This window comes from Protomyctophum bolini, assembly GCF_963924005.1.
Source record: "Protomyctophum bolini genome assembly, chromosome: 18".
NCBI lineage: Eukaryota > Metazoa > Chordata > Actinopteri > Myctophiformes > Myctophidae > Protomyctophum > Protomyctophum bolini.
The window spans coordinates 38017859-38042576 of NC_137879.1; the positions used below are offsets into that span (position 1 = coordinate 38017859).

The following is a 24718-nucleotide window of genomic DNA, read 5'->3' on the forward strand; positions in this document are numbered from 1 at the left end:
GATAGAGAGATAGATAGAGAGATAGATAGATAGATAGATAGATAGATAGATAGATAGATAGAGAGATAGAGAGATAGAGAGATAGATAGATAGATAGATAGAGAGATAGATAGATAGAGAGATAGATAGATAGATATAGATAGATAGATAGATAGAGAGATAGATAGATAGATAGATAGATAGATAGATAGATAGATAGATAGATAGATAGATAGATAGATAGATAGAGAGATAGAGAGATAGATAGATAGATAGATAGATAGATAGATAGATAGAGAGATAGATAGATAGATAGATAGAGAGATAGAGAGATAGATAGATAGATAGATAGATAGATAGATAGATAGATAGATAGATAGATAGATAGATAGATAGATAGTACGCTGTGTGAAGGTAATCACATTGTAGAGCACTCTGGATATACTATAAAGGCACCACTTATTCTGTGTCCTCGTTATAAGTGTCACCTGGTCAGCACAGAACGTTCCGGAATAAGGGGCATGCCATTAACACGCACGCACACACACACTCACACACACACGCAAACGCACACACGCACTGTCGCATTCATGCATGTCCCCCGGTCTCCGCGTTCTTCATTATCATTATCATTATCACCGTTCTCATTAATTATAGCATTCTGTTATGCGGCATGAGGCCTGCAGGCGCGCACACACGGAAATGAAAGAACCTCCAGCGCAGTTCACAGCCTCAGCACGAGAGAGAGAGAGAGATAGAGAGAGATAGAGAGAGAGAGTCCGCATTTTCATGGAGATGTGAGATGCTCTTTGGGTGGCCGTGTTTGTAGCCCGTGAAAGCACAGCTGCGGTGCGTTTATTAAGTGATGAAGTAACAGCAGCAGCATCATTTTCGTGAAAAGAAAAGACTGCATGAACTGAACTCCGCCGCCACGCCGAGAGGAAAATAGAATGTGGGGGCGGCTCGTAACAACAAAAAAACACACTCATTATTATAATACGAGACACGAGAATGAAACTCTGACTATAGCTTAGGATGTCAAAGAGAGAGAGAGAGAGAGAGAGAGAGAGGCCAGGACATAATGAGATAGAACTGTTCTGTTCTTTGACTACATAGAGAAATGTTTTGATGAATTGAACACGGTGGACCCTCTTGTAGACGAGTGTATAATGCTTAATTGGGTCGTCCTACTCACACAGTTAACGCCGGTCTTCTTATTGAGTTTGTGCTTTGAAATGTGTACTGTAATTCTGCAAACTGAAATCAATCTACAAAAAAAGTGCCAGGCCAATGTGAAAAGGGAGGGATGCATATTCCTCAGCCTAGTAGGAAAGTGTGCGAAGGATTAAAAAATATAATAATAATAATAATAATAATAATGAGCTTTTCTCCTCTGGTGAAAAGCTGGAGGTTGCGCGATGGCATGGCTCTCAGTCGATTCTGGTCGATTCAGTCGACTAAAATCTTATGCTGTTTAAACTAGACTATATGTCAAACTATAGAGTTAACCTAAAAACATTAACTATCCAAGAGTCTATGACTACAACTAAAAGCAAAAAATACTTAGTTTAGACTTCACTGCCATTGGTTAGTCATGGGTTAAGGTTAGGTTTATAGGTGTGCTGCCCCGTGGGAGGTTAGGTTTAAGGTGAGGGTTTGAGATAGGTTGTAGTTGTATAGAACTAATGACTGGTCTAACCAAATGACTAGTCCAAACCAAAAACTGTCTAAACTAAGTACTGCACCCTCTCAAACCCTCACCCTGAACTATAACCTCCCACGGGGGCAGCACACCTAAACCTAACCTTAACCCATGTCTAACCAATGACTATAGTCTAAACTAAGTATGCACCCCGACCAAAAGTTGCGGTGGCAGCAGGACAGATCGTGCCCGCCCGCGGTCAGGCGGATTTTTGAGGGACGGTCGGACTGACCTCGCCTTTCTTAATCCATTTTGCGCGGGAACCCCCTTTTGGTGTTAGCATTATATGCTATATGCTTTAGCTATTGAAAAATAGCAGATCTACAAGCTCATGAGCCACGAGCTTGTATAGGTCTGCTATTTTTGAAAATCGAAGAGCGACTGACATATAGAAACACGGCTTTTTCAAGAAAACTGTCAGGATGTAGAAAGAGATTTTTTTAAATCTGATCTCAGGTCAAAATGGGTTATAACTGTGGCCGAAAATAGACCCCGTCCCCCGCCCGGGCAAGGGCATAAGAGCGGTTCAGTTCGTCGATACAAAAGAAACAAAAAAGCCACACGGATGATGATGTAACAAGGGGAACAAAAGAGACACGACAGAGAGATTTAAGGAAATATCCCATTTTGGGCCGGGAACGGGAAGCCCTTTTTGGTGTTTGTTTTTTTAAAGCATTATGTTATACTTTTAGCTTTGAAAAATAGCAGATCTACAAGCTATACGAGATCTCCTGGGAACTGTATACATATTTTCAGATGGGGGTCGCAATTACTATATAATTTGTGGGGGTGCTTGACATGGAAATGTTTGAGAACGACTGACGGGGGATTTAGAAGACGTTTTGTCGAGTCTGTCCCCGGGGGTCTAAAGGGGATATTGAAGGAACGGATAGTGACAGCGAGAGGAGAGAGAGCAGCCGCGGGGCATCATAATGGAGTTAGACTCGACTTTAACCCATTCTGAACGGGAACCCCTTTTGGTGTTATTTATAGCGTCATGTTATGCTTCATATAGCTATTGAAAAATAGCAGATCTACAAGCTCGTAGCACGCCACCGACTGGCGCGCTACGGGCTTGTAGGTCTGCTATTTTTTGAAAAATCGACTGACATTTTTTTAGAATCTGATCTCGGGTCAGAATGGGTTCATCAGACCAAGTGTGTGTGTCCGGTGGAAACCTCTTATGAATCTGATCTCAGGTCAGAATGGGTTAAACGCATCTCTATTGATCCGTTCTCTGTTGGGCACACAAACAGCCGGCGGTGCAAGAACAACTAAAAGTACAGCAATATACCACCGTAGAAATACTCTTAACCCATTCTGACCTGAGATCAGATTCATACGAGGTTTCCACTGGACACACACACACTGGTCTGATTAACCCATTCTGACCTGAGATCAGATTCTAAAAAATGTCAGTCGTTCTTCGATTTTTCAAAAAATAGCAGACCTATACAAGCTCGTAGCGCGCCACTCGGTGGCGCGCTACGAGCTTGTAGGTCTGCTATTTTTTAATAGCTAAAGCATAACATGACGCTAACACCAAAACGGGTTCCCGTTCAGAATGGGTTAAGTGAATGTCCCGTATTCAAAGGTATACATGTGGTCAGATATGTTTGTTTTTTTAATATTATGAAAGCAGGGAATTATAGCTTCAACAAATCGACATATTGGTTTTGGAGATATGGCTTATATAGAGTTATAATGTCTTGCAGAGAAACAGCGAGTTGAGAAAACAGGCTCGAAAGAAAGGTTCACTTCTGTGGTCTCTAACATTACACAAAAATCACACCCGTGTGAACTGAGTGGTGCAAACCCCCCCCCCCCCCCCCCCCTCTCTCTCTCTCTCTCATTTGCAGGCAACAGTGCAGCTCTCTCTCTCTCTCTCTCTCTGTTTCTGGCACAACAGCGCCCCCTACTGGTACTAATAGTCATACTGGCGCTCATTAACGTCACATAGTTATAGGCGGACACGCACATTGCTGTTCCTTGGAGTGGTTGCACCACTCAAAAAAATAGTTTTCCTCCTCTGGTGAAAAGCTGGAGGTTTTGCGCGATGGCAGGGCTCTCAGTCAGTCAAATCTGGTCACACTATGTTTATTTAGACGGGACAATGCATATTATAACACCAGGGGAATTTTCATCCCACATGAAAACACGACACAAAAATGATTGCGACCGCATGACGCGTTTACTATGTGAAATCCGTATACATTTCCCGTCAGTCGCTCGATATCACCCCAATGCCCCCTAAATGAGCCCGGGGTCACATGACATCATCAGGGATGGAGATCATGTCATATTAAAGGACAACTTTAGTTTTTTTCAACCAAGGTTCATGTTTTAGGTTGTTATTAGAGAAACTAAAAGATGAGTGTTAATTTTCTTTCATTTGCTGCTTTCTTTCGTTTTAGGGATTTAGGGAGCATTCGAGCATGGGGCTAAATATGTATTTTTTAACACAATTTTATGGTGATTTATTTTTTTATGGTTTACTATAGTCCTAATAAACACCAGGAAATTACATCTGGCCACAAAATATCACAGGCCCCCCTGTCAAAAACAGCTAAATTCCCTAAAACGAAAGAAAGCAGCAAATGAAAAAAGATTAACACTCATCTTTTACTATATCTAATAACAAACTAAAACATGAACCTTGGTTGAAAAAAACTAAAGTTGTCCTTTAAGCAGTCACTGTCTCTGTGTGTCATGTTGTTCTTTCTAAATTTCACAGAGTATAGAGATCGACTACTATGCAATCAAATAAATCTGTATGCAAGATCATTTCAGATTTCAGAGAGGGAGGGAAATACTAAATTAACTGTTAACTACGTTAAAAAAAATCGCGGGGGGGGCTTGTATTATAATTTGTTTCTTTCTGTATTTCATGTAAGGTATTGAATGGAGCTGAATGGAGTATGTTGGAGAGTGAGAAAGGCTGATGGCTGGCAGTGAATGATTGACTGGCAGTTTGTTATTATTATTCTATCTGTAGTATTTGTCTAATTTAACTCACTGTCCTTTTGTAAGGGTGTTAGGTCCCTTTTTGTTGTTCTCACTTTATCGTAATTCTGTTAGTTAGGTTAGTTAGGGTTTAGTATTGTATTTTTGCTTCTTCTTGGTTATAGGGATTGAGTTAGGGGTAAACCTTTTATTTTCTAGATACTTTTGCTAAGATGTAAACCGCACCCTGAAGCCAATACTTATTTTTGAACTGAAAAGCACGAGGATTTGAATCCAGTGTCTCTGTTGACCAAGAAAAGAGCTACAACAATAAACTAAAGTTCTTTTTTCAACCCCGTCTCCTCTCACATTATGTTGTTTACCTTCACCCTAGACGAAGGTGCGTAACATAATTGGTATAAAGGGGCGAGCAGTCTCGTATTCGTGTTGTTCCCGCTTACTGTAAATCGCTCTGGATTAACCAATTTTGGGCGGGGACCCCTTTTGGTGTTATAGCATCATGCTATGCTTCAGATATTGAAAAATAGCAGATCTACAAGCTCAATAGAGCAAGCTCGTAGCGCGCCACCGAGCTTGTATAGGTCTGCTATTTTTGAAACAATCGAAGAAAGACGGACATAGAAACATGGCTTTTTTCAGAAAACTGTCAGGATGTAAGAAGACATTCTTTTTTAGAATCTGATCTCAGGTCAGAATGGGTTATAAGAGCGTCTGCTAAGTGCCTACATTGTCATTGTAATTCCCTGTTCGTGTCCCCCACTTACACCTCGATGGAGTGCACAACAACATTAAAGGAAAGCTATACTGCTTTAAACGGTTCTCTGTTCCAGACAAACAGCCTTGTCGTCTCGTCGCAGGTCGCTTCAGCCGAGCAACCGTGAAGTGTTTATTTTCGTCCTTTTTAAACACAAAAGCGTTTTTATTTCTATTCAGAGATTCAGGTCAGGTTGACCCTGGGCTTGTTCTGGGGCCTATAGTCACAACACCGTGACAAAAACTAAATTGTCACGGTGACACGTTGGCCATGAAAAGGTAGACAGGGACAAATGGCAGCAATTGATATATATATATATATATATATCACTGAAGCAAGAATGTCGTAGAGCTGAGCGAGCCTGGAGAAAAAACAAACTCACCATCCACCTAGAGATTCTCAGTCAACAGTCGCCTATAACAAAGCCTTGCGTCTAGCAAGGCAGGCATATTTCTCTGGCATTATTAATGAGAACAAGAAAGAGAGTCCTATTCTCTACTATTGAACGACTTTTAAACCCCCCCCCCCCCCCCCCCCAGTCCTACATTCCCGGCCTCTAAAGCTAAGTGTATAGAGTTTGCATGCTTTTTTGATAACGTTATTTTTTTTTGTTATCCATGTCCTCACTGTATTGCACTACTGCTTGTTTTTTAATGTCGTTGCCTTGCTTTTCTTTTATTCTCCATTGTTCTGTAAAGCACAGAGCTTTGAGCTGCATTTCATGTCATGAAAGGTGCTATACAAATAAAGTTTTATTATATATATATATATATATATCTTTCACCGTGAATAAAGGCATCGACCTTCAGCTATGAATCGCAAATTCCGTAGAGTTTTTTAAGTAAAGGTGTATTAAAAAAGCATCTGTCATCACGTCGGCTTTTAACGTTTTAACCACGTTAACCCATTGTTTTAAAAATGTATACAGCTGTTGAAAAATAGCAGATCTAGAGTGGCACAGAGTGCCGCACTAAGACCTTGTAGATCTTCTCTTTTATTTTGTGAAAGATCATGAAAATGTGCCGCAAATCTTTGACGGGAGGACATACTGTCGTGTCCTATACTGACTCAACCTGCCAGTGAGGAGCCCCCACCGGGAGGACATACTGTTGTATCCTATATACTGACTGATGTTTTAGTGTTTTAGTCTAGTTTTAGTCGACTAAATATCATAAGATTAACTTAAATCTACAGTTGATTTAGTAGAGTAAAATGTATCTGGGTGGGCCGTGATACCTGTCGTAATGACTGATTTTAGCCTGCTATTTTCAGCATGCAGGCAAGTGTGAAATGACTTTAACTGGATCTCTTGTCCACTAGTCTCTTCCTGCCATTTTAGTCTAGTTAATCATGTGAAGATGAAATTGTCAATACATTTAGTCTCAGTTTTAGTCATCATAGCTTTAGTTTCCATTTCCGTCAGTGAAAAAGGGCAGTCGACGGAATCTTTTGTCGTCGTCATGGCATTCGTCGTCGACGAAACCGAACCGTGCGGCGACTCAAAGTCAAAGTCGTACGATTTGTCTCACACACGTTATACCGCAGTGAAATTTGTTTCTCCGCATTTGGCCCATCTCTTGGGAGCGGTGATGAGCTGCAGCCGTGCCGCGCTCGGGAATCATTTGATTAGTATAGATTTGAACCCCACCAATCCAACCCTTTGATGCTGAGTGCCAAGCAGGGTATAGGCATTGGGTCCCATTTTTGGACAGTCTTTGGTTTGACCCGGGGCGGGGCCCGGCCGGGGGAATCGAACCCCCCGACCTCCCTGCAGTCTCAGGGGCACGGAAACACTCTTAACCACGATGGCGGCCACCACCAGGTCTGTGCAGTTCAACCATACACTCACCGAGGCTTTGCGCAGGCGGTCCGACTTGCCGAAGAAGTAGGTGTCCTCGAAGGACGAGGAGGTGGAGGTGCCTCCGCTGCCACCCTTCAGCTTCTCCGACAGGTTCCGGTAGAGGCGCTTGGCGGCACTGGGCGACGCCGGGCCGCCCGGACACTTCCTGCCGCCGCCCGGCGGGTGGGACAGCTGGAGGTTCTGCATCTGCTGGGTCATGGCGACGGAGGGAGAGAGACACCTGGTTGCCGTGAGAGAGAGAGAGAGAGAGAGAGACCACAGTTAGTATTACAGTGGGATCCTACTCGTCTGCGCCTCAATCTCAAAATGACATTGATGGGTACCTATGTTAGACACACCCCCAGATTCTCAGCCACACCCACAGGTTTATTTTAATATGTGGAGTGGCTATTCAACCACCAGGTGGCGTCGGCCCATGATGAGCAGAGCTGCATGCACTGAGTCTTAATAGCTTCAGATCAGCCATCTGTATCAGCCCCGAGAGCTAATGACTCATGTTAACCCATTCTGTCCTGAGATCAGATTCATACGAGGTTTTCCACTGGACAACACACACTGGTCTGATTATAACCCATTCTGACCCGAGATCAGATTCTAAAAAAAAAATGTCAGTCGCTCTTCGATTTTTCAAAAAATAGCAGACCTATACAAGCTCGTAGCGCGCCTAGCTTGTAGATCTGCTGTTTTTTCAATAGCTAAAGCACGACATGATGCTATAACACCCAAAATGGTGTTCCCGTTCAGAATGGGTTAATCGTCCTATAACGGCTCGGCTGACATGCCTTATCATTATCAACCTCACCAGGCTTTTTTATATCGTCACAACCAGCGCCCTATATACATATCGGTGGCTGCAGCTGGGACCGCTTAATAATAATACCCATGGGCAAATAACGATGTCACTGTGTGACTATATACATGCATCAGAATTATTGTCATAGCCTGGTTGTCATTCTGTCATCGTGTCAAAGTGAAGGCGATGGGTATAACTTCTGATACACGTCAATAAACTGGATGAAATCCTACCTATAAATCCTGACAGTTTTCGCCGGGAAAGACCTCTGTTTCTATGTCGTTGTCATGTCAAGGAAACCCCCAAAAAATATATGTAATTGGCCGCCGAACCCCATCTGAAAATGTATCCCCCCCCCCCCACCCAGAAGCAAAGATTTGAGTTAAAAACATTTACACTGAAAGATTTGCGCCACATTTTCAACACCTTTTGGTGTTTTAAGCATTATGTTATACTGTAAATATTGGAAAAAAATCACACCCGTGTGAACTGAGTGCTGCAACTTCCCTCTCTCTCTCTCTCTCTCTCTCTCATTAGAAGGCAACAGTGCATGAGCACTGTCTCTCTCTCTGTGTTTCTGGCACAACAGCGCCCCCTACTGGTACTCATCATAGTCATACTGGTGCTCATTAACGTCACATTATAGGCATAGGTGAACACGGACTTTCGAGTGGTTGCAACCACTCAAAAATAGCAGATCTACAAGCTCATAGCGCGGCGCGTGAGCCTCAACCGGCCATGTATGTCCGAATATTGGTATGCCCCCCCCCCCCCCCCCCCCCCCCCGCCAGCTCGAAATGCGGCGTGAAGCTACTGTGTGTGTGTGTGTGTGTGTGCGCGGGTGCGTGCATGTGTATACGTGCACTCAGGATGAAGCACATTAAATGGCACATTGTGTGTATGTATATGTGTGCGTGGCTGCGTGCGTGCGTTGTGTGCGTGCGTGCGTTGTGTGCGTGCGTTGCGTTGCGTGCGGTGCGTATTATAATTACGACACATGCACTCTGCAATCCTGCGACTCCCACAACACGTGGTTGCATTGAAGGGGGGCCGTCGTTGCGAGGCAGCCGGGGCCACTAGGATAAATGCAGGATGAAGCACATTAAATGGCACATGCGAGAGAGACCATTCAGTGCCATTGTGTACAGTGTGTGTGTGTGTGTGTGTGTGTGTGTGTGTGTGCGTGCGTGTGCGGCTCCATTAGCAGGCTGTCGGAGGAAGATTGCTAATGCCTCCTATTCCCAGCAGGAAACCACCACGGCGGCACTGCTCATTTTTTTTGTGTCGTCGTGTCGCGCGCGCAATTCCACTGGTGTATACGTTTTACTGTAACGACGTTGCTGCAGTCGGGGAGAGGAAACCTCATAACTTCACATTTTTAAACCCATTCTGACCTGAGATCAGATTCTAAAAAGAAATGTCTTGTATACATCCTGACAGTTCTCTGTTTCTATAGCTATATGTTTCCATGTCGGTCGTTCTTCGATTTTTCAAAAGATAGCAGATCTACAAGCTCGTAGCGCGCCGCTCGAGCTTGTAGATCTGCCATTTTTCAATGGCTAAAGCATAGCATAATGCTGACACCAAAAGCGGTTCCCGCTCCAAAATTGTTTTTTTTTTTTGCTTGAATCAGTGCTATTGAACACCCCTTTACGTCTGTGTGTCGTTTCGAAAATATTGAACCGAAAAGAATGTGCTTTGGACACAACCTCTTAACCAGTGGTGGAAAATAACGAAGTACAATTACTTCGTTACTGTACTTAAAGGGTAAGACCACTTTTTTTGAGGTTTGGGTTGTGTAGTTACTTTGCCATGATGCTACTCCAAATGTGGACAAGAAATAAAAAAATACTGCTCCAGTGATTAGAAATTGACAATTCAAAATATGCTCCTCATTGACTTGCATTGTAGCTCAAACAGCTCTCAAAGTCACTCTTTTAGTATGTAAACAAACACAAACAAAGTTGATTCAGACAATATAGAGCATCACCAAAACTCATGCAGTTTAATTTTTTCATAAGAATGTTAGATTCCTGTTGATTTTACTATTTGAAGATCTGGATCCGGATCCACGGATCCAGTCCGGGTTTTCTTCCCAATAAAATGGACAAATCAACAGGAAGATAACATTTTTATGAAAAAATAAAACTACATGAGTTTTGGTGATGCTCTATATTGTCTGAATCAACGTTGTTTCTGTTTGTTTACATACTAAAAGAGTGACTTTGAGAGCTGTTTTAGCTACAATGTAAGTCAATGAGGAGCATATTTTGAATTATCAATTTCTAATCACTGGAGCAGTAATTTCTTATTTCTTGTCCACATTTGGAGTTGCATCATGGCAAAGTAACTACACAACCCAAACCTCAAAAAAAGTGGTCTTACCCTTTAAGTACACATTTTGAGAATTTGTACTTTTATTTACTATTTTTATTTTTCTGTATTTTTACTTTTACTTCGTTACATTTACAAGTAAAAAATCGTACTTTTAATCCGCTACATTAAAATTGGACACCTTTCGTTACTCGCTACACATTTCCACGCGAAATATGCGCAATCTCCGCATTTTCCACATAAAGTTTATAAAGTCATCGCCTCACTCATTCGTTCACATTCACACAGAAGCATGGTGGTGCGGTGCGTTGAAAAAGCTGGACAAGAAGCGCCCGTCTCTCTCTCTCTCTCTCTCTCTCTGTCTCTCTCTGGTGCGGTGAATAAATAACAGCGAGCCGCGCTGTGTGTGTGTGTGTGTGTGTGTGTGTGTGTGTGTGTGTGTCTGACGTGCGCTGCATCTGCTGGTTATTGCAGTTCTGTTTTCGTCACATTATGTGACGAAAACAGAACTGCAATAACCAGCAGATGCAGCGCATGTGTATGGGACTCACATACACATCTTAACGTCAGGAATGTTACACGACTCACCCATCCAGGTGATTGCAATAATAATCACTGTAGGCCTAGTCTTTACCGTGCATTGCATGTCTGTCGAACGGGATGGTCGTTAAAGTTGATATCGGTTTCAACTTTATCCCCCAATAATGTAATACACATTTACATGCATCTCAATGGGAGACAGTTTGCCCTGCAAAGTGGAGTGGGTAGGGCTTAATTAGTGAAGGGCTAATTATAATGCGTGAATTCACGCAATTATAATGTCTGTTTTGCAAATTGCAATGGCTCTCCCCATTCTCCCCTAAATTACTGTGGACCCCAATCTGAAATATATTTTTGTGTGAGCTTGCTTGCACCCTGAGTTGTTTGTAATGATAATGAGTGGCCAGTTTAGTTTCTAGTGTTTATCCCAACACAAACATATAAATGCCATTGATAATGAATGGCCAGTTTCGAGACAAGTGTTGAAATAAAGCCACTTTTGGACTTCATTTCTTTGTAGGCATTTTGAAAAGCATGTTGTACTTTTTACTTGTACTTTTTACTTGTACTTTGTAATTTTTACTTTTATACTTAAGTACATTTTTACACCGGGTACTTTTTGTACTTAAGTACATTTAATTTGAGGTACTTTTATACTTTTACTTAAGTAACTTTCTTAATGGGTACTTTGTACTTTTACTTAAGTAATTTTCAAGTAGAGAATCAGTACTTCTACTTAAGTAAAATATTTTTGTACTTTTTCCACCACTGCTCTTAACTCCATTGGACCCTCAAAATGTCTGCTAAAGCAACTAACTCCACCACCTCTCCCCCCCTCTCATGCCATCGGTGTGTGTGTGTGTGTGTGTGTGTGTGTGTGTGTGTGTGGAATGTGGAATGGGTGAATGTAATGCACAGTCTATGTAAAGCGCCTTGGATAAAGGCGCTATTATAAATGCACCAAATTACCAATTGCCATAAAGTTACAACACCAACTTTGCCGAGGCTGTTTTGTTTGCTTTGTTTTAAATACATAAGGTTTTCTTAATTTCCTGCAAAAATGAACATTTCGGAGTTGTGAGGTCTCCCTCCCGACAGCAGAGGCATTTTATTTTATATATTTCACTTAAAAATACACTTTTGGTCATTTCATCATCTACTCAGTCTTATGACTGTTTTTATTCGATCAGTTGCTTGATCTCGATATTAGATAATTTTACATTAATTTTAGTTGCCTGAACCTTTTTTTTTTCTGGTGTCGTCGTGGGTTTTGAATTTAAGGTTTTCATTTATTTTGTAACAATTCTTTTAGCTTTTTTTATTTTTGTGGCGTCGGTTGTTCTGTTTATCGTATAGTACAAAGTACAAACATCTCTAAATTGGCGATGCACACTCAGCTGGCAAATTACAGCTGGCGAGAGGGAACGCGCTCCACGTGAAATCTGAAAGCCCCGAAGCAATCAGCAGCAACGACAGGCGGCTGCGTTTGGAACCGTTTTTATGCCAAACATTTCATGAGGAACATGTGCACACAAAGCGGCAGAGCAGCTGCTCTGGTTGCAGAACAAGACATGAGCTGGGGGGGGGGGGTGCCAAACTAGACGTGGTGGGTGTGTCAGTGTAATTATCCTCATTGCAAAACAGTGGCTTGTTCATTGTTATATGCTTGCCCCTATCTGTATATAACACGCCTACTTGGTTGTCGTGCTACTCGTACCTGGCGAAGACCCATGAAGGGGGGGTCGAAACGTTGTCATGCTTTATCCAATACAAAAAATCACACACGTGTGAACTGAGTGGTGCAATCCCCCCCCCCCCCCCCCCTCTCTCTCTCTCTCTCTCATTAGAGACACAGCACTACCCCTCTCTCTGTTTCTGGCGCCCCCTACTGGTATAAATAAGTAACATACTCAGGCTCATAGACACAGGGCCGTTTGCACCAAGAAAGATTAAATAAAGTTTAGTTTAGTGTTAATCAGGGATTTGTTGATCAAGGATTAATTTTAATTCGAGTTGTGTTGCACCACTTAATTTTAAGCATTGCTCAACAGATCTGTGATTAAATCCTTAACCTGTGATTAAAATCCATTAAACTGTGATTAAAACTTTAAACTGTGATTAATTCATGGATTAAACTTTGTTGTGTGTCCGCCATCTTGGTTTTGCGCTGTAAATAAACAGCAGCAGTCGTGAGCATCATTAGCATTACTATTTCATTCATATTTGAGAATGTTTAAATTATAGTGCCTGCAGCTAAAATATATATAATAATAAAAGTCGTCTCGCTCGCTAAAAAAAACAACAGACGTATGGTCACTCCGTGGTGCGTGGTAGGTTTATAGATCTGTTCCGTCGATCACACACACCACCACTTCCTCCGATAGTTTCCCAAACAACAACAAACATGTAGAGGTATATATGCTGCCATGTTGTTTTCAATTAAACCTCCTCTCCTGCTGGTTTAGAATTAATCCCTTATTGATACTTAAATCAAAGTTTAAAGTAGTGGTGCAACAGGATTGACATTAATCCAGGTTTACTGTGAAAATTAAAACCAAGATTAAAAAAACAAAACCAAGATTAAAAGGATGGTTTAAAACTAAACCGGATTAGTGAAAACTAGGTTTAAAGTTTGGTGCAACTGGATTAAAAGATAAACCTTGATTTAAACCAGATTAAGGCTTAATCTTTCTTGGTGCAAATGGCCCACAGTGTTACGGCCGCAGGCCTATAGGTATGTCCTTGCCTGCGTGTTGCGCACAGTGCGCGTCCCTTTGCCTAACCCCTCCCTGCATGTAGCTCCGCCAGCGCAGCCATTGGTGGGGAGCATTACCGCCGCTCCGCTGTTGGTCGCCCGCTCCGCACCTCGCTCCTCCAACCCGCATCTCACCTGCGCCCACCTGACGGCATAAAGGCGTCCTGAAGGCATCATTCCCGGCCGCTGTCCAACCAGCCAGTCTCCAGAGTGGAGCAGGCTAGAGGCAGCGCGCCCTCCGTGCAGCGAGAGAATGCACGGAGTTAGTAATCTTATGGAACCATCGCATAGCAAGAGTTGCTATGCGTGAGGTTATTGTGTCACCCGTAGTATTTATATGTTCTGAGCACCAGGCCACGGAAGCCTGCTTTTTGTACAGTTTGTTAGATTAGAATAGAGTAGGCAATGGTAGGGCACTATTGTCACTTTATTTTCGATTGTTAGCTTAGTGTGTCTAGAACTCAAGAGGTTCGTTTTAGTATGCTTTTGATTATTTCCCTTCGTTGCTCCGTGTGTCATCCCTGTTTGAAAATGTATAGTAATTCATATTGAATACATACCTGTAAATATATATATTGTTTCACCATATTTTGTATGCCACTGAAATAAGCAATAAAACAACTTTGGCATTTTACCACCTTGCCTTCTTAACCGTCCTAGACTCGGTGAGTCGTAACATATGGGGGCTCGTGAACTTAAGTGGACATGGTTATAGTGTTCCCGTTTATTCAAGTGGCATACAGTGGTGGAAACGTTTGTGTAGAGAGTGCTCCGTTTTTGTTTACCTCAAAATATTTAGTAAAAAGCCCGACGTTGGTTTAATTGGCGCTTGTGCAAAGAGGATTTGAGTGAAATGGCTTGCCATTAAGGATTCCAGTTCCTGAGGTTGCAGGTAAGGAAGGGCTAAAGACGCTCATTTGTCTGGTTTGGTAGTTAATAATATCCTGCTGGTGTTGTCTGTATGGCGATGTGGTGAGTATGTCCCAAGGCGAGACGAATGGTGGCGCTCGAGTCGATGCTCAGAGTGAGGAGGGTGCCGAGGCACTGATCCAGCCACAGGTATACAGGTACATGGGGGTGGTCATCCACTACCCGATCCAGATGGATCCAAGGTCCAAGGAGGACGCAGAAGTCTGTAGTGCACAGATGAAGGTGCAACTGCAAAAATGACAAGCTGAGCTTGAGCAATAGCTCCAGGTAGAGAGACTGGAGATTGAGGCAACACTGCCGTGCGAAACAAATGGAAATGGACGCTCAACGAGGGGCTCACACTGCATCAGATTCAGGTATGTCGGCAGGTGTTCCAACTACTACTCCAGTCATTTTTGATGTATCTAAGCATCTTGCTTTAATGCTACTTTGGGGATCGAGTCTGAGGTGGATTGTTATTTTGCTTAATTTCCTCTACGCTCAAGTTGACAAAAGATGCGCTGCTATACAGTTTGTAGTGCATATATAATTCGAGGCCGTGTGGGAGGTCATGGCTACTCTTTCTCTATACAGTCTGGGGTACAGGCTTTAAGTCTGCAGTATGATTCAGTTAAAAGTAACTTAAGTTAAGTGCTTTTGGTATAGCCTGTTTTTTTTTGAGTGAAATATTACAGACTTAGATTTCGTTCTGTCAAGAAATCTGTCGACCAAAATGTGAATTTGTTTGAACGTATATGGCTAATGCAAAGCTCCATGCGTGGGTGTTTTGTTTCGTTAACAACCAGTCAATCTTGTGTATTCGGCTCATTAGACTGAATATGCGGCAGTATATGTATACTATGAGCGTTTAATTATAGGATTCGTTCGTTTTGAGATGATTTGGTGTGTTTGTGGCCCTTTTGTTCATTTCTGTCATGTGTGCTGGGGAGAGCATGATAGCAGAAGACATGGGAAATGTTTCCCTCAGTGGTCATATATGACCGTTCCTCCCATCCAGTTGTCATGTATTTGACTGTCCAGTGATTGTCTATCCAATCGTGTGGTTTAGAATGTCCCCTGTTTTTGTGATTAATATTTAATGTGTTCAAGTCCACTATGAAATGATCGTCAGAGTTTTACATACTCAATTCCCTGTAGTTTTCTCGATAGCGCGGCTATTTTGGTTCTTGTGGAAACATTCTACGAAGGTGTTTTGTATATGCATGGATGTGCTCATGCCATTATGAACAAATGTTTTGGTATACATTCGAAATTCGTTTTACTTATTACTTCGTATATTTGGGAACTGGTATTTGGCCAGGCCAGCCGTTTACCCTCCGTACTATAATTCAGTCATGTGTTTATTGCCTTCTGGTTTTGCAATATGCCAATAGGCCTAGCCTACTTGCCATTGCACCAAAGGGTGTAACGTGACTAGTTGGCGTGTTTATTTTTCTCCGTTCTATATTATGATATGCATGCTTGAGCATGTTGTAACAGTATTAAATGCCGAGTGGTATCCTATAAGGAAAAGCAGATGCTAAAAATATTGTTAAGAGGACTATAGAGAGTCTAGTCTCATATTGAACTTGAGTGAGTTCGATGTGTTTTCGGTACATGGTTCGTTATAGGCTACAGAGCGGCTGCAGAGTCTAGCCTCGCTCTTATTGAACTTGAGTGAGTTCGATGTGTTTCATATTCAAAGCTAAAGTCAAAGAGCTCCTTAGTGGAGTTATAGAAAGCAGCTCCTCAGTGGAGATAGAAAACAGCTCCGCAGCGGAGATAGACATGTTCTCAGTATAGGATCCCTGATGGGAAGGAAATTAAAATAACATGGTTTGTTTTGGGTCTAACTTTAAGGTATGAATTTGTGTAAGATAATTTGGGTCTAACTTTAAGGTATTGCATTCGTGTAAAATTAAATGCAAACGTACTTGTGTATGGGTCCCTGACCTTGTATGTTAATTCAGTTTGGTTCTGTTCTGGCAGACGTGCAGCGCTTGCGCCGCCCTACAAGCTATTGTATAGCGTTTCAGCTCGAGGGAGCCGGTGGACCGGAGCGGTCCTACCGTGGGAACGACTGGAGAGAGCTTCATGAGGTGGTTGTTACCAGAATAGCTACACTAGCTTGAGATTGGGTATGAGAGTCAGTATTCAATCTTCCCGTTTTTTTTTCATGAGGTGATTCGTTAGTAGGCCTATAGCTGTGTGCAGTTTGTATTTGTATTATTACCCGTGACATTTGGTCTGATAACTTAGCCTATAGTGCAAGTGGGGTAGGTTTGTGTTGCAAATGTTCAGTAAATACGATGTATTTTTGGTTAGTAGGGGTGCAGTTTGTTTAGAACAAACCAGCTGGTTTGTTTCTTGAGAGTGGGGGTGTTACGGCCGCAGGCCTATAGGTATGTCCTTGCCTGCGTGTTGCGCACAGTGCGCGTCCCTTTGCCTAACCCCTCCCTGCATGTAGCTCCGCCAGCGCAGCCATTGGTGGGGAGCATTACCGCCGCTCCGCTGTTGGTCGCCCGCTCCGCACCTCGCTCCTCCAACCCGCATCTCACCTGCGCCCACCTGACGGCATAAAGGCGTCCTGAAGGCATCATTCCCGGCCGCTGTCCAACCAGCCAGTCTCCAGAGTGGAGCAGGCTAGAGGCAGCGCGCCCTCCGTGCAGCGAGAGAATGCACGGAGTTAGTAATCTTATGGAACCATCGCATAGCAAGAGTTGCTATGCGTGAGGTTATTGTGTCACCCGTAGTATTTATATGTTCTGAGCACCAGGCCACGGAAGCCTGCTTTTTGTACAGTTTGTTAGATTAGAATAGAGTAGGCAATGGTAGGGCACTATTGTCACTTTATTTTCGATTGTTAGCTTAGTGTGTCTAGAACTCAAGAGGTTAGTTTTAGTATGCTTTTGATTATTTCCCTTCGTTGCTCCGTGTGTCATCCCTGTTTGAAAATGTATAGTAATTCATATTGAATACATACCTGTAAATATATATATTGTTTCACCATATTTTGTATGCCACTGAAATAAGCAATAAAACAACTTTGGCATTTTACCACCTTGCCTTCTTAACCGTCCTAGACTCGGTGAGTCGTAACACACAGGTACACAGGTACACAGGTACATGGACATTGTGGTTGCACCACTCAAAAAAACCCACTCGTCCTAAGATGGAAACCTCCCCATAAACTTGAGGTCTCAACAATGGATCCTCTCATTAATGGACATTATATCTCTCTGGAACTCTCTATAGCTCGATCCAATGGGGCACAAGAAAAACACACTTGACGTCTTGTCCATATAGCACTAGAAAAACTGAAATCATGCCAACGTCTCTGACTGTTATTTTCTCTTTTTTAATTTGATTTTTCCCAATGGTAAAATATCTGTCTCGCCTTATTTACTACTATTATTATTATTATTATTATTATTACCATTATGATTATTTTTGATGCATTGTAATCTTGTATCTGTTTCGCTGTTCAACCTGTGGGGTGGGGGAAACCCCCTTTTTCTTTCTTTTAACAAAAAATTAAATAAACTTGATCACAAAAAAAAAATCACACACGTGTGAACTGAGTGGTGCAATTCCCCCCCCCCCCCCCCCCCCCTCTCTCTCTCTCTCTCTCATTAGACACACAGCACTACCCCTCTCTCTGTTTCTGGCGCCCCCTACTGGTATAAATAAGTAACATACTCGGGCTCATAGACACACACAGGTACACAGGTACACAGGTACATGGACATTGCTGGTTGTAGGAGTGGTTGCACCACTCAAAAAGCTTTATCCAATAAATTTCCTGTGGGAGCTACGAAACAGCGTGTGGACCACTTAAGCGATATAGGCCTATTACACGAGAGGGTGTCGTTTGACGTGATTGTTGCCGCGACAGTGATGCGGTCGGGAACGAGACGTTCGTCGAGTTCTGCAAGCATCACTGAAGTGTAACATTGCAATTATACAACAGTTACCCTTAAAACTAAGAAAATCGCTGAAAAAACATATTTTTTAATGACAAGATGTAGTCACTACGACCACAAATGTCCCAAGAAACTATAGCTAGCCTATAGCCACCGAGGTTGCTAGCGCTCTGGGAAAACAGAGCAGCTGAATTCTTTGTTTTGATTAGGTGTGGAGTATGGTGCTCGTTTGAACCGCACGGCTTAGAAGGCTGTTTCAACCAATCAGATTGCTTCCTCGAAAAGACCTGTTGTATATATAATTCTCATTCTCCTGGGCGGCCAAACTATATAGGCCATTGAGAAGTAAAAAAAGGTGACGATATGTATAAAGATCTCTCACGCTTTCATATTTCTTTCTGGGAATTCTCCCACGAAAGGAATGTGTGAGCTGACAGTAGCCAGTGGCGTAAATATCGACAAGTGCAACCAGTGCAGTGCATTCATTTTGCCCATAGGGCCCAGACGCCGCCATATGGGGGCTCATGGGGAAAAAAAAAGAAACGCCGATTTTCTCTGCCGTGTCCATGTGGATCATGCTCAGAGCTATATACTGCCAGGTCTGGCAGTGTTATAAAGGACCACTTTAAACAACATATTTGTTATATCCGGAACGCCGGGCGGTGGATTTCAAACCCCTTGACTCCACTGCAGTGGTTGGTGGTGCATGGTGGGAGGAACTTAACACATACCCCTTGACTCCCCCACACCCACCCCGCGACCGACCGGCCGGTTCCACTTCGTGTTTTGAACCTGCTTACAAAGTGAAGTGCATTCATTGCACGAGTGTATATTGGAGTGTGCCGGCGGAAAAAGACAAAAGTACCATAATAACCGATTTAGACCTGCGGGACAGATTCTGCAAAAAAAATGTCTTGTCAGTTCTCAACGTTTTTCACGTCAACGACCCCGACAATTAGATGTAATTGGCCGCTGACCGCCCATCTGAAAAAAATATGTACTGTAGTTCCAGGGACCTCCCCCCAGAAGCAAATATTTGAGGTAAAAACGTTCGCTCTGAAAGAATATATACGATTGTGGCGAAGATTATAGCGCCTCATTTCCATGATTTTTCACGAAAAAAAATTGCGGATCTACAAGCTCGTTGGAGCTTGTGGATCTGCTATTTTTTTCCAAGAGCCAAAGTATAACATTTAATACTTAAAAAAAACCCACCAAAAAAGGAGGTTCCCTCGTCCTGAATGGGATAAATGTGGTCCCGTTATGCCGCTTGAAAAGAAAGTTTATAGCGTGACTCAATCCTGCAAAACACACAATTTATAGCGCCGGACTGAAAGGTCGGAGGGTCAGAGAGGATCAGAGGATGACTCACGCATGTAACAACAAGAAGCTGTGATTGTGATTCAGCTCCCCGTCATGAAAGGGCCTGTCGGGTTCGCATCGAACACAGAGCGTGTCCCTTCAACAGCAACAGCTCATTATTTTAAAGCATCGCTATATGAATGTTTTGTTGACTATATAAACCATTTTATTTTAGAGCTTCTAAAACCACTTCAACCACTATTTGAAACTTTTACCTGTTGGAAAAATAGCAGATACCCTGTCAGGTGTAAAAGGAGCAACTTGGACACTCATGCATATAAGGAAGCATGAGTTCAAGTCCGTAGCTCTCCCCAGGTTGGCGGAGGGTGTGTAGAGCCCAGGATCACATTGGATAATTGAAAAATGGGTTACAAAATCGTGGGATAAGATCTACAAGCTCACAGCACGGCACAGAGTTCCGAGCTACGAGCTTGTAAATCTGCATTTTATATATAGAAACAAACCTGCTCTGAAAAAAATGCACGCGGACCACCTATCTGACCCAACTCTGATTGATGCATTGAATACTTCAGTTTATTAGTCAGAAATGTGTACGTACTGTATACAGTCACCCATTAACACATTCCGTCCCTAGAGCGCATCCTCAATGACACCATAGGCGAGAGAAGAATATTCAGAATTTTCTCCTTTTTTTCCTCGAGTGGTGCAACCACTCCTACAACCAGCAATGTCCGTCCGTGTACGTGTACGTGTTGTACACACCTATGTATCAGTGGTCATGAATGAGCACGAGTATGTGACTTATTAATACCAGTAGGGGGCGCCAGAAACAGAGAGAGGGGTAGTGCTGTGCCCGCTGCCTGCTAATGAGAGAGAGAGAGAGAGAGAGAGAGAGAGAGGAGGAGGGGGGGGGGGGGGGGGAGGGGAGTTGCACCACTCAGTTCACACAGGTGTGTTTTTATTTTTCAGTCCGACTCTCGGCCACCGTACGTGTCACTCGGCAGTCATATTGGCGAACCGTTGACTTAGCTGAAAGAATGCCTCGGCTCTCCTAATCCGCCACCCCAGAGCTCTATGGTGAGCCCTATATGTATTCCATTGTGGTCCTATCGCCTATGTGTATTCAATTCATCAACATAGCATAACAATAACACAATGATACATCATCGACGACAAACAACAAAACACTTGTTTTGTGTTCGCCAGCCATGTGATCCACATTGTTTACTTTTACTTTAAGGGACGGTGTCAGGGCATTCCACATTTTGGTATACTTGACATTTTCAAGTGGGGCTCTTGATCCCGGGAAAGCTCGAGAGCCTACTGGTCTATACGCGCCGAGGTCCAATTCCAATGTCCGCCCGATAAGCCCCTTATAAAGCCCCGAACCATCACAGACTTAATACCTCCAAGATTGCATTATGAGATGAAATGCCAGACTGGAAGAGGATCTTTTGTAAAGCGACGGGGTCAGCTATTGAGTGCGTGAGGCGGTGTGGCGAGGGCTCCACATGGTAGAGAAAAGGCACTTTGAAGACCGGTCTTTCATTCAGAATATACTTCACATAACTTGAATCACATAAAACACATTGTACACATAGTGTGATTGTTGTTTAAAGCAGGAGTGGGCAACTTTGACCATGGAGAGGGCCACTATGGTTCCACACTCACTCCAGAGGGCCACTATGGTTCCACACTCACTCCAGAGGGCCACTATATAGTTCCACACTCACTCCAGAGGGCCACTATGGTTCCACACTCACTCCAGAGGGCCACTATAGTTCCACACGCACTCCAGAGGGCCACTATAGTTCCACACTCACTCCAGAGGGCCACTATAGTTCCACACTCACTCCAGAGGGCCACTATGGTTCCACACTCACTCCAGAGGGCCACTATAGTTCCACACTCACTCCAGAGGGCCACTATAGTTCCACACTCACTCCAGAGGGACACTATAGTTCCACACTCACTCCAGAGGGCCACTATGGTTCCACAATTACTCCAGAGGGCCACTATAGTTCCACACTCACTCCAGAGGGCTACTATAGTTCCACACTCACTCCAGAGGGCCACTATAGTTCCACACTCACTCCAGAGGGCCACTATAGTTCCACACTCACTCCAGAGGGGCCACTATAGTTCCACACTCACTCCAGAGGGCCACTATAGTTCCACACTCACTCCAGAGGGGCCACTATAGTTCCACACTCACTCCAGAGGGCCACTATAGTTCCACACTCACTCCAGAGGGGCCACTATAGTTCCACACTCACTCCAGAGGGCCACTATATAGTTCCACACGCACTCCAGAGGGCCACTATAGTTCCACACTCACTCCAGAGGGCCACTATAGTTCCACACTCACTCCAGAGGGACACTATTGTTCCACACTCACTCCAGAGGGCCACTATAGTTCCACACGCACTCCAGAGGGCCACTATAGTTCCACACTCACTCCAGAGGGCCACTATAGTTCCACACTTACTCCAGAGGGACACTATAGTTCCACACTCACTCCAGAGGGCCACTATAGTTCCACACTCACTCCAGAGGGCCACTATGGTTCCACACTCACTCCAGAGGGCCACTATGGTTCCACACTCACTCCAGAGGGCCACTATAGTTCCACACTCACTCCAGAGGGCCACTATAGTTCCACACTCACTCCAGAGGGCCACTATAGTTCCACACTCACTCCAGAGGGCCACTATGGTTCCACACTCACTCCAGAGGACCACTATAGTTCCACACTCACTCCAGAGGGCCACTATGGTTCCACACTCACTCCAGAGGGCCACTATGGTTCCACACTCACTCCAGAGGGCCACTATAGTTCCACACTCACTCCAGAGGGACACTATGGTTCCACACTCACTCCAGAGGGCCACTATGGTTCCACACTCACTCCAGAGGGCCACTATAGTTCCACACTCACTCCAGAGGGCCACTATAGTTCCACACTCACTCCAGAGGGCCACTATAGTTCCACACTCACCCCAGAGGGCCACTATAGTTCCACACTCACCCCAGAGGACCACTATAGTTCCACACTCACTCCAGAGGACCACTATGGTTCCACACTCACTCCAGAGGGCCACTATAGTTCCACACTCACCCCAGAAGACCACATTCAATTCAATTCAATTCAATTTTATGAAAGTGTCAAATCACAACAAGTTGTCTCAAGACACTTTACATATAGAGCAGGAAACCGGCAGAGAACCCACCCAGAGCAAAGCAATATTGCCACAGTGGCAAGTAGTAGGAATACATACATGGTAAATGGTGCATTTATATATAGCGCCTTTATTTATATATAGCGCCCCCCCCCCAAATAACAATAATAATTAAGGTAATAGTGGAAGAATAATAGTATGGTATAGCAATGCTGTCAGATAACATATAATGTATATACGAATAAGAATATCGTATATTGCTGTCGTAGCAAAAAACAGCAGATGCGACACGTTTTGACTAATTCATGTATGGTAAAATGATTGACGTTGTTTTTTAATCATTCCGCTGATAGAACACCATACAAAACTGTTAATTCCAACGGTCAAAGTCTGCATCGATGCTGAAGGACTGACTGGGGGCGAGAAAGCAGTGGCCATAGAGGGTCCACAGGGGGGCGCAAGTGCGCCGCACCACCATTCACAACGATTCACGAACACCATTCATATCGAGTATCGTGACAGCCTTACAAAATGCAGATTAGAGACCGTATATAAAAGACTTATATAAAACTTTGTATGTGTTGTTGTTGTTATTATTGCAATCATACAAAAGGCCACAGCAGCGTTGTTATCAACCTATACAGCATATAATAGAGTATAAAAAGGTGTTACTATAGTACTTAATCATTATTTGAGCTGCGTGCCATTAGTTATGTCTGTCGTTCACCAATGAATGACTACAGCCTATAGCGGGGCAGCCGCAGGGGCCTATCAAAAATAAACCAGTGCGGTGACATAGTACATGTTATCGACTTAATCTTTGGTGTTGCACACTGCCTGGGGGAACAATGCAGTGCAAGCCTGATTGCAAGCACGACTGATTACAAAATGAGATACATCTGGGGAACAAAAGCAAAAGGGCTCGCAACTCACTCTGTAACACTCCCCCAGGTAAACGTATGTCACAATCACAAGCAGGGAGGACATACAGCGCTTCGACCCGTATTGGTCTTTCTTAAGTAACAGTAATCATACTTGAGTCGAAGTGTTGCATACAGTATGTCCTGCCTGGCTGTGATTGTGAATAAACTTATACCTGGAGCCAAATGGACCGGTCATAGGGTCCATTTGGTTCCATTTGTACCCCACTTTGGAACCCTAGACACTTTCTATGCCGTGTTACTGCATGCAGGCCTGCCTGTGCGTGTTTGTTTATGCATACAGTAGATGGTCATATATACTGTATACGTCCGTACAGCCATTTTGAAAATGTGTACACATTTAAGCTGACGCCATAAACGCAAGGTATAAACGCATACATGTAATGCTATACCTATATAGCGAGCGTATATACAGTAGGCAACCTTAGGCCGTATACTATAGGCTCACAACCTTGTTGTGTGCTTGTGTAGATATGAATTCAAAACAAGAAAAACTATGCCCTCCCCCAGACCATGAATGCAGGATTTACTAGTGGGTGAAAGAACTCCAAATGCCTTATAAGAACGTGCCTCTCCGTCCAGTGCCGGTTCTATAGGCCTTTAGTGGCCCCAAGCAACATAATATTATGTGCCCCCCCCCCCCCCTGTAAATCTGTAAATTTGCCATGAAAATGCTTCAATCTGGTGAACTTTGAGATCAAAATTAAGAAGCTATAGGTGGGGGCCACATGTGGCCAGTATAGCCCATGTATAAGGGATAG

At 43.5% G+C, this 24718-nt stretch overlaps 1 protein-coding gene across 1 annotated transcript in view; it reads right to left on the reverse strand.

Annotated features, from left to right (window-relative positions):
• The window catches only part of ankfn1a (ankyrin repeat and fibronectin type III domain containing 1a), a gene marked incomplete at its 3' end in the record, with an annotated part of 221248 nt that overhangs the window by 84622 nt on the left and 111908 nt on the right, over nt 1-24718 (reverse strand). Inside the window, exon 4 of the mRNA XM_080790134.1 lies at nt 7249-7480. Coding sequence (XP_080646260.1) covers nt 7249-7458 — 210 coding nt within the window. The 5' untranslated portion in view covers nt 7459-7480. The remainder of the gene's footprint in view (nt 1-7248; nt 7481-24718) is intronic.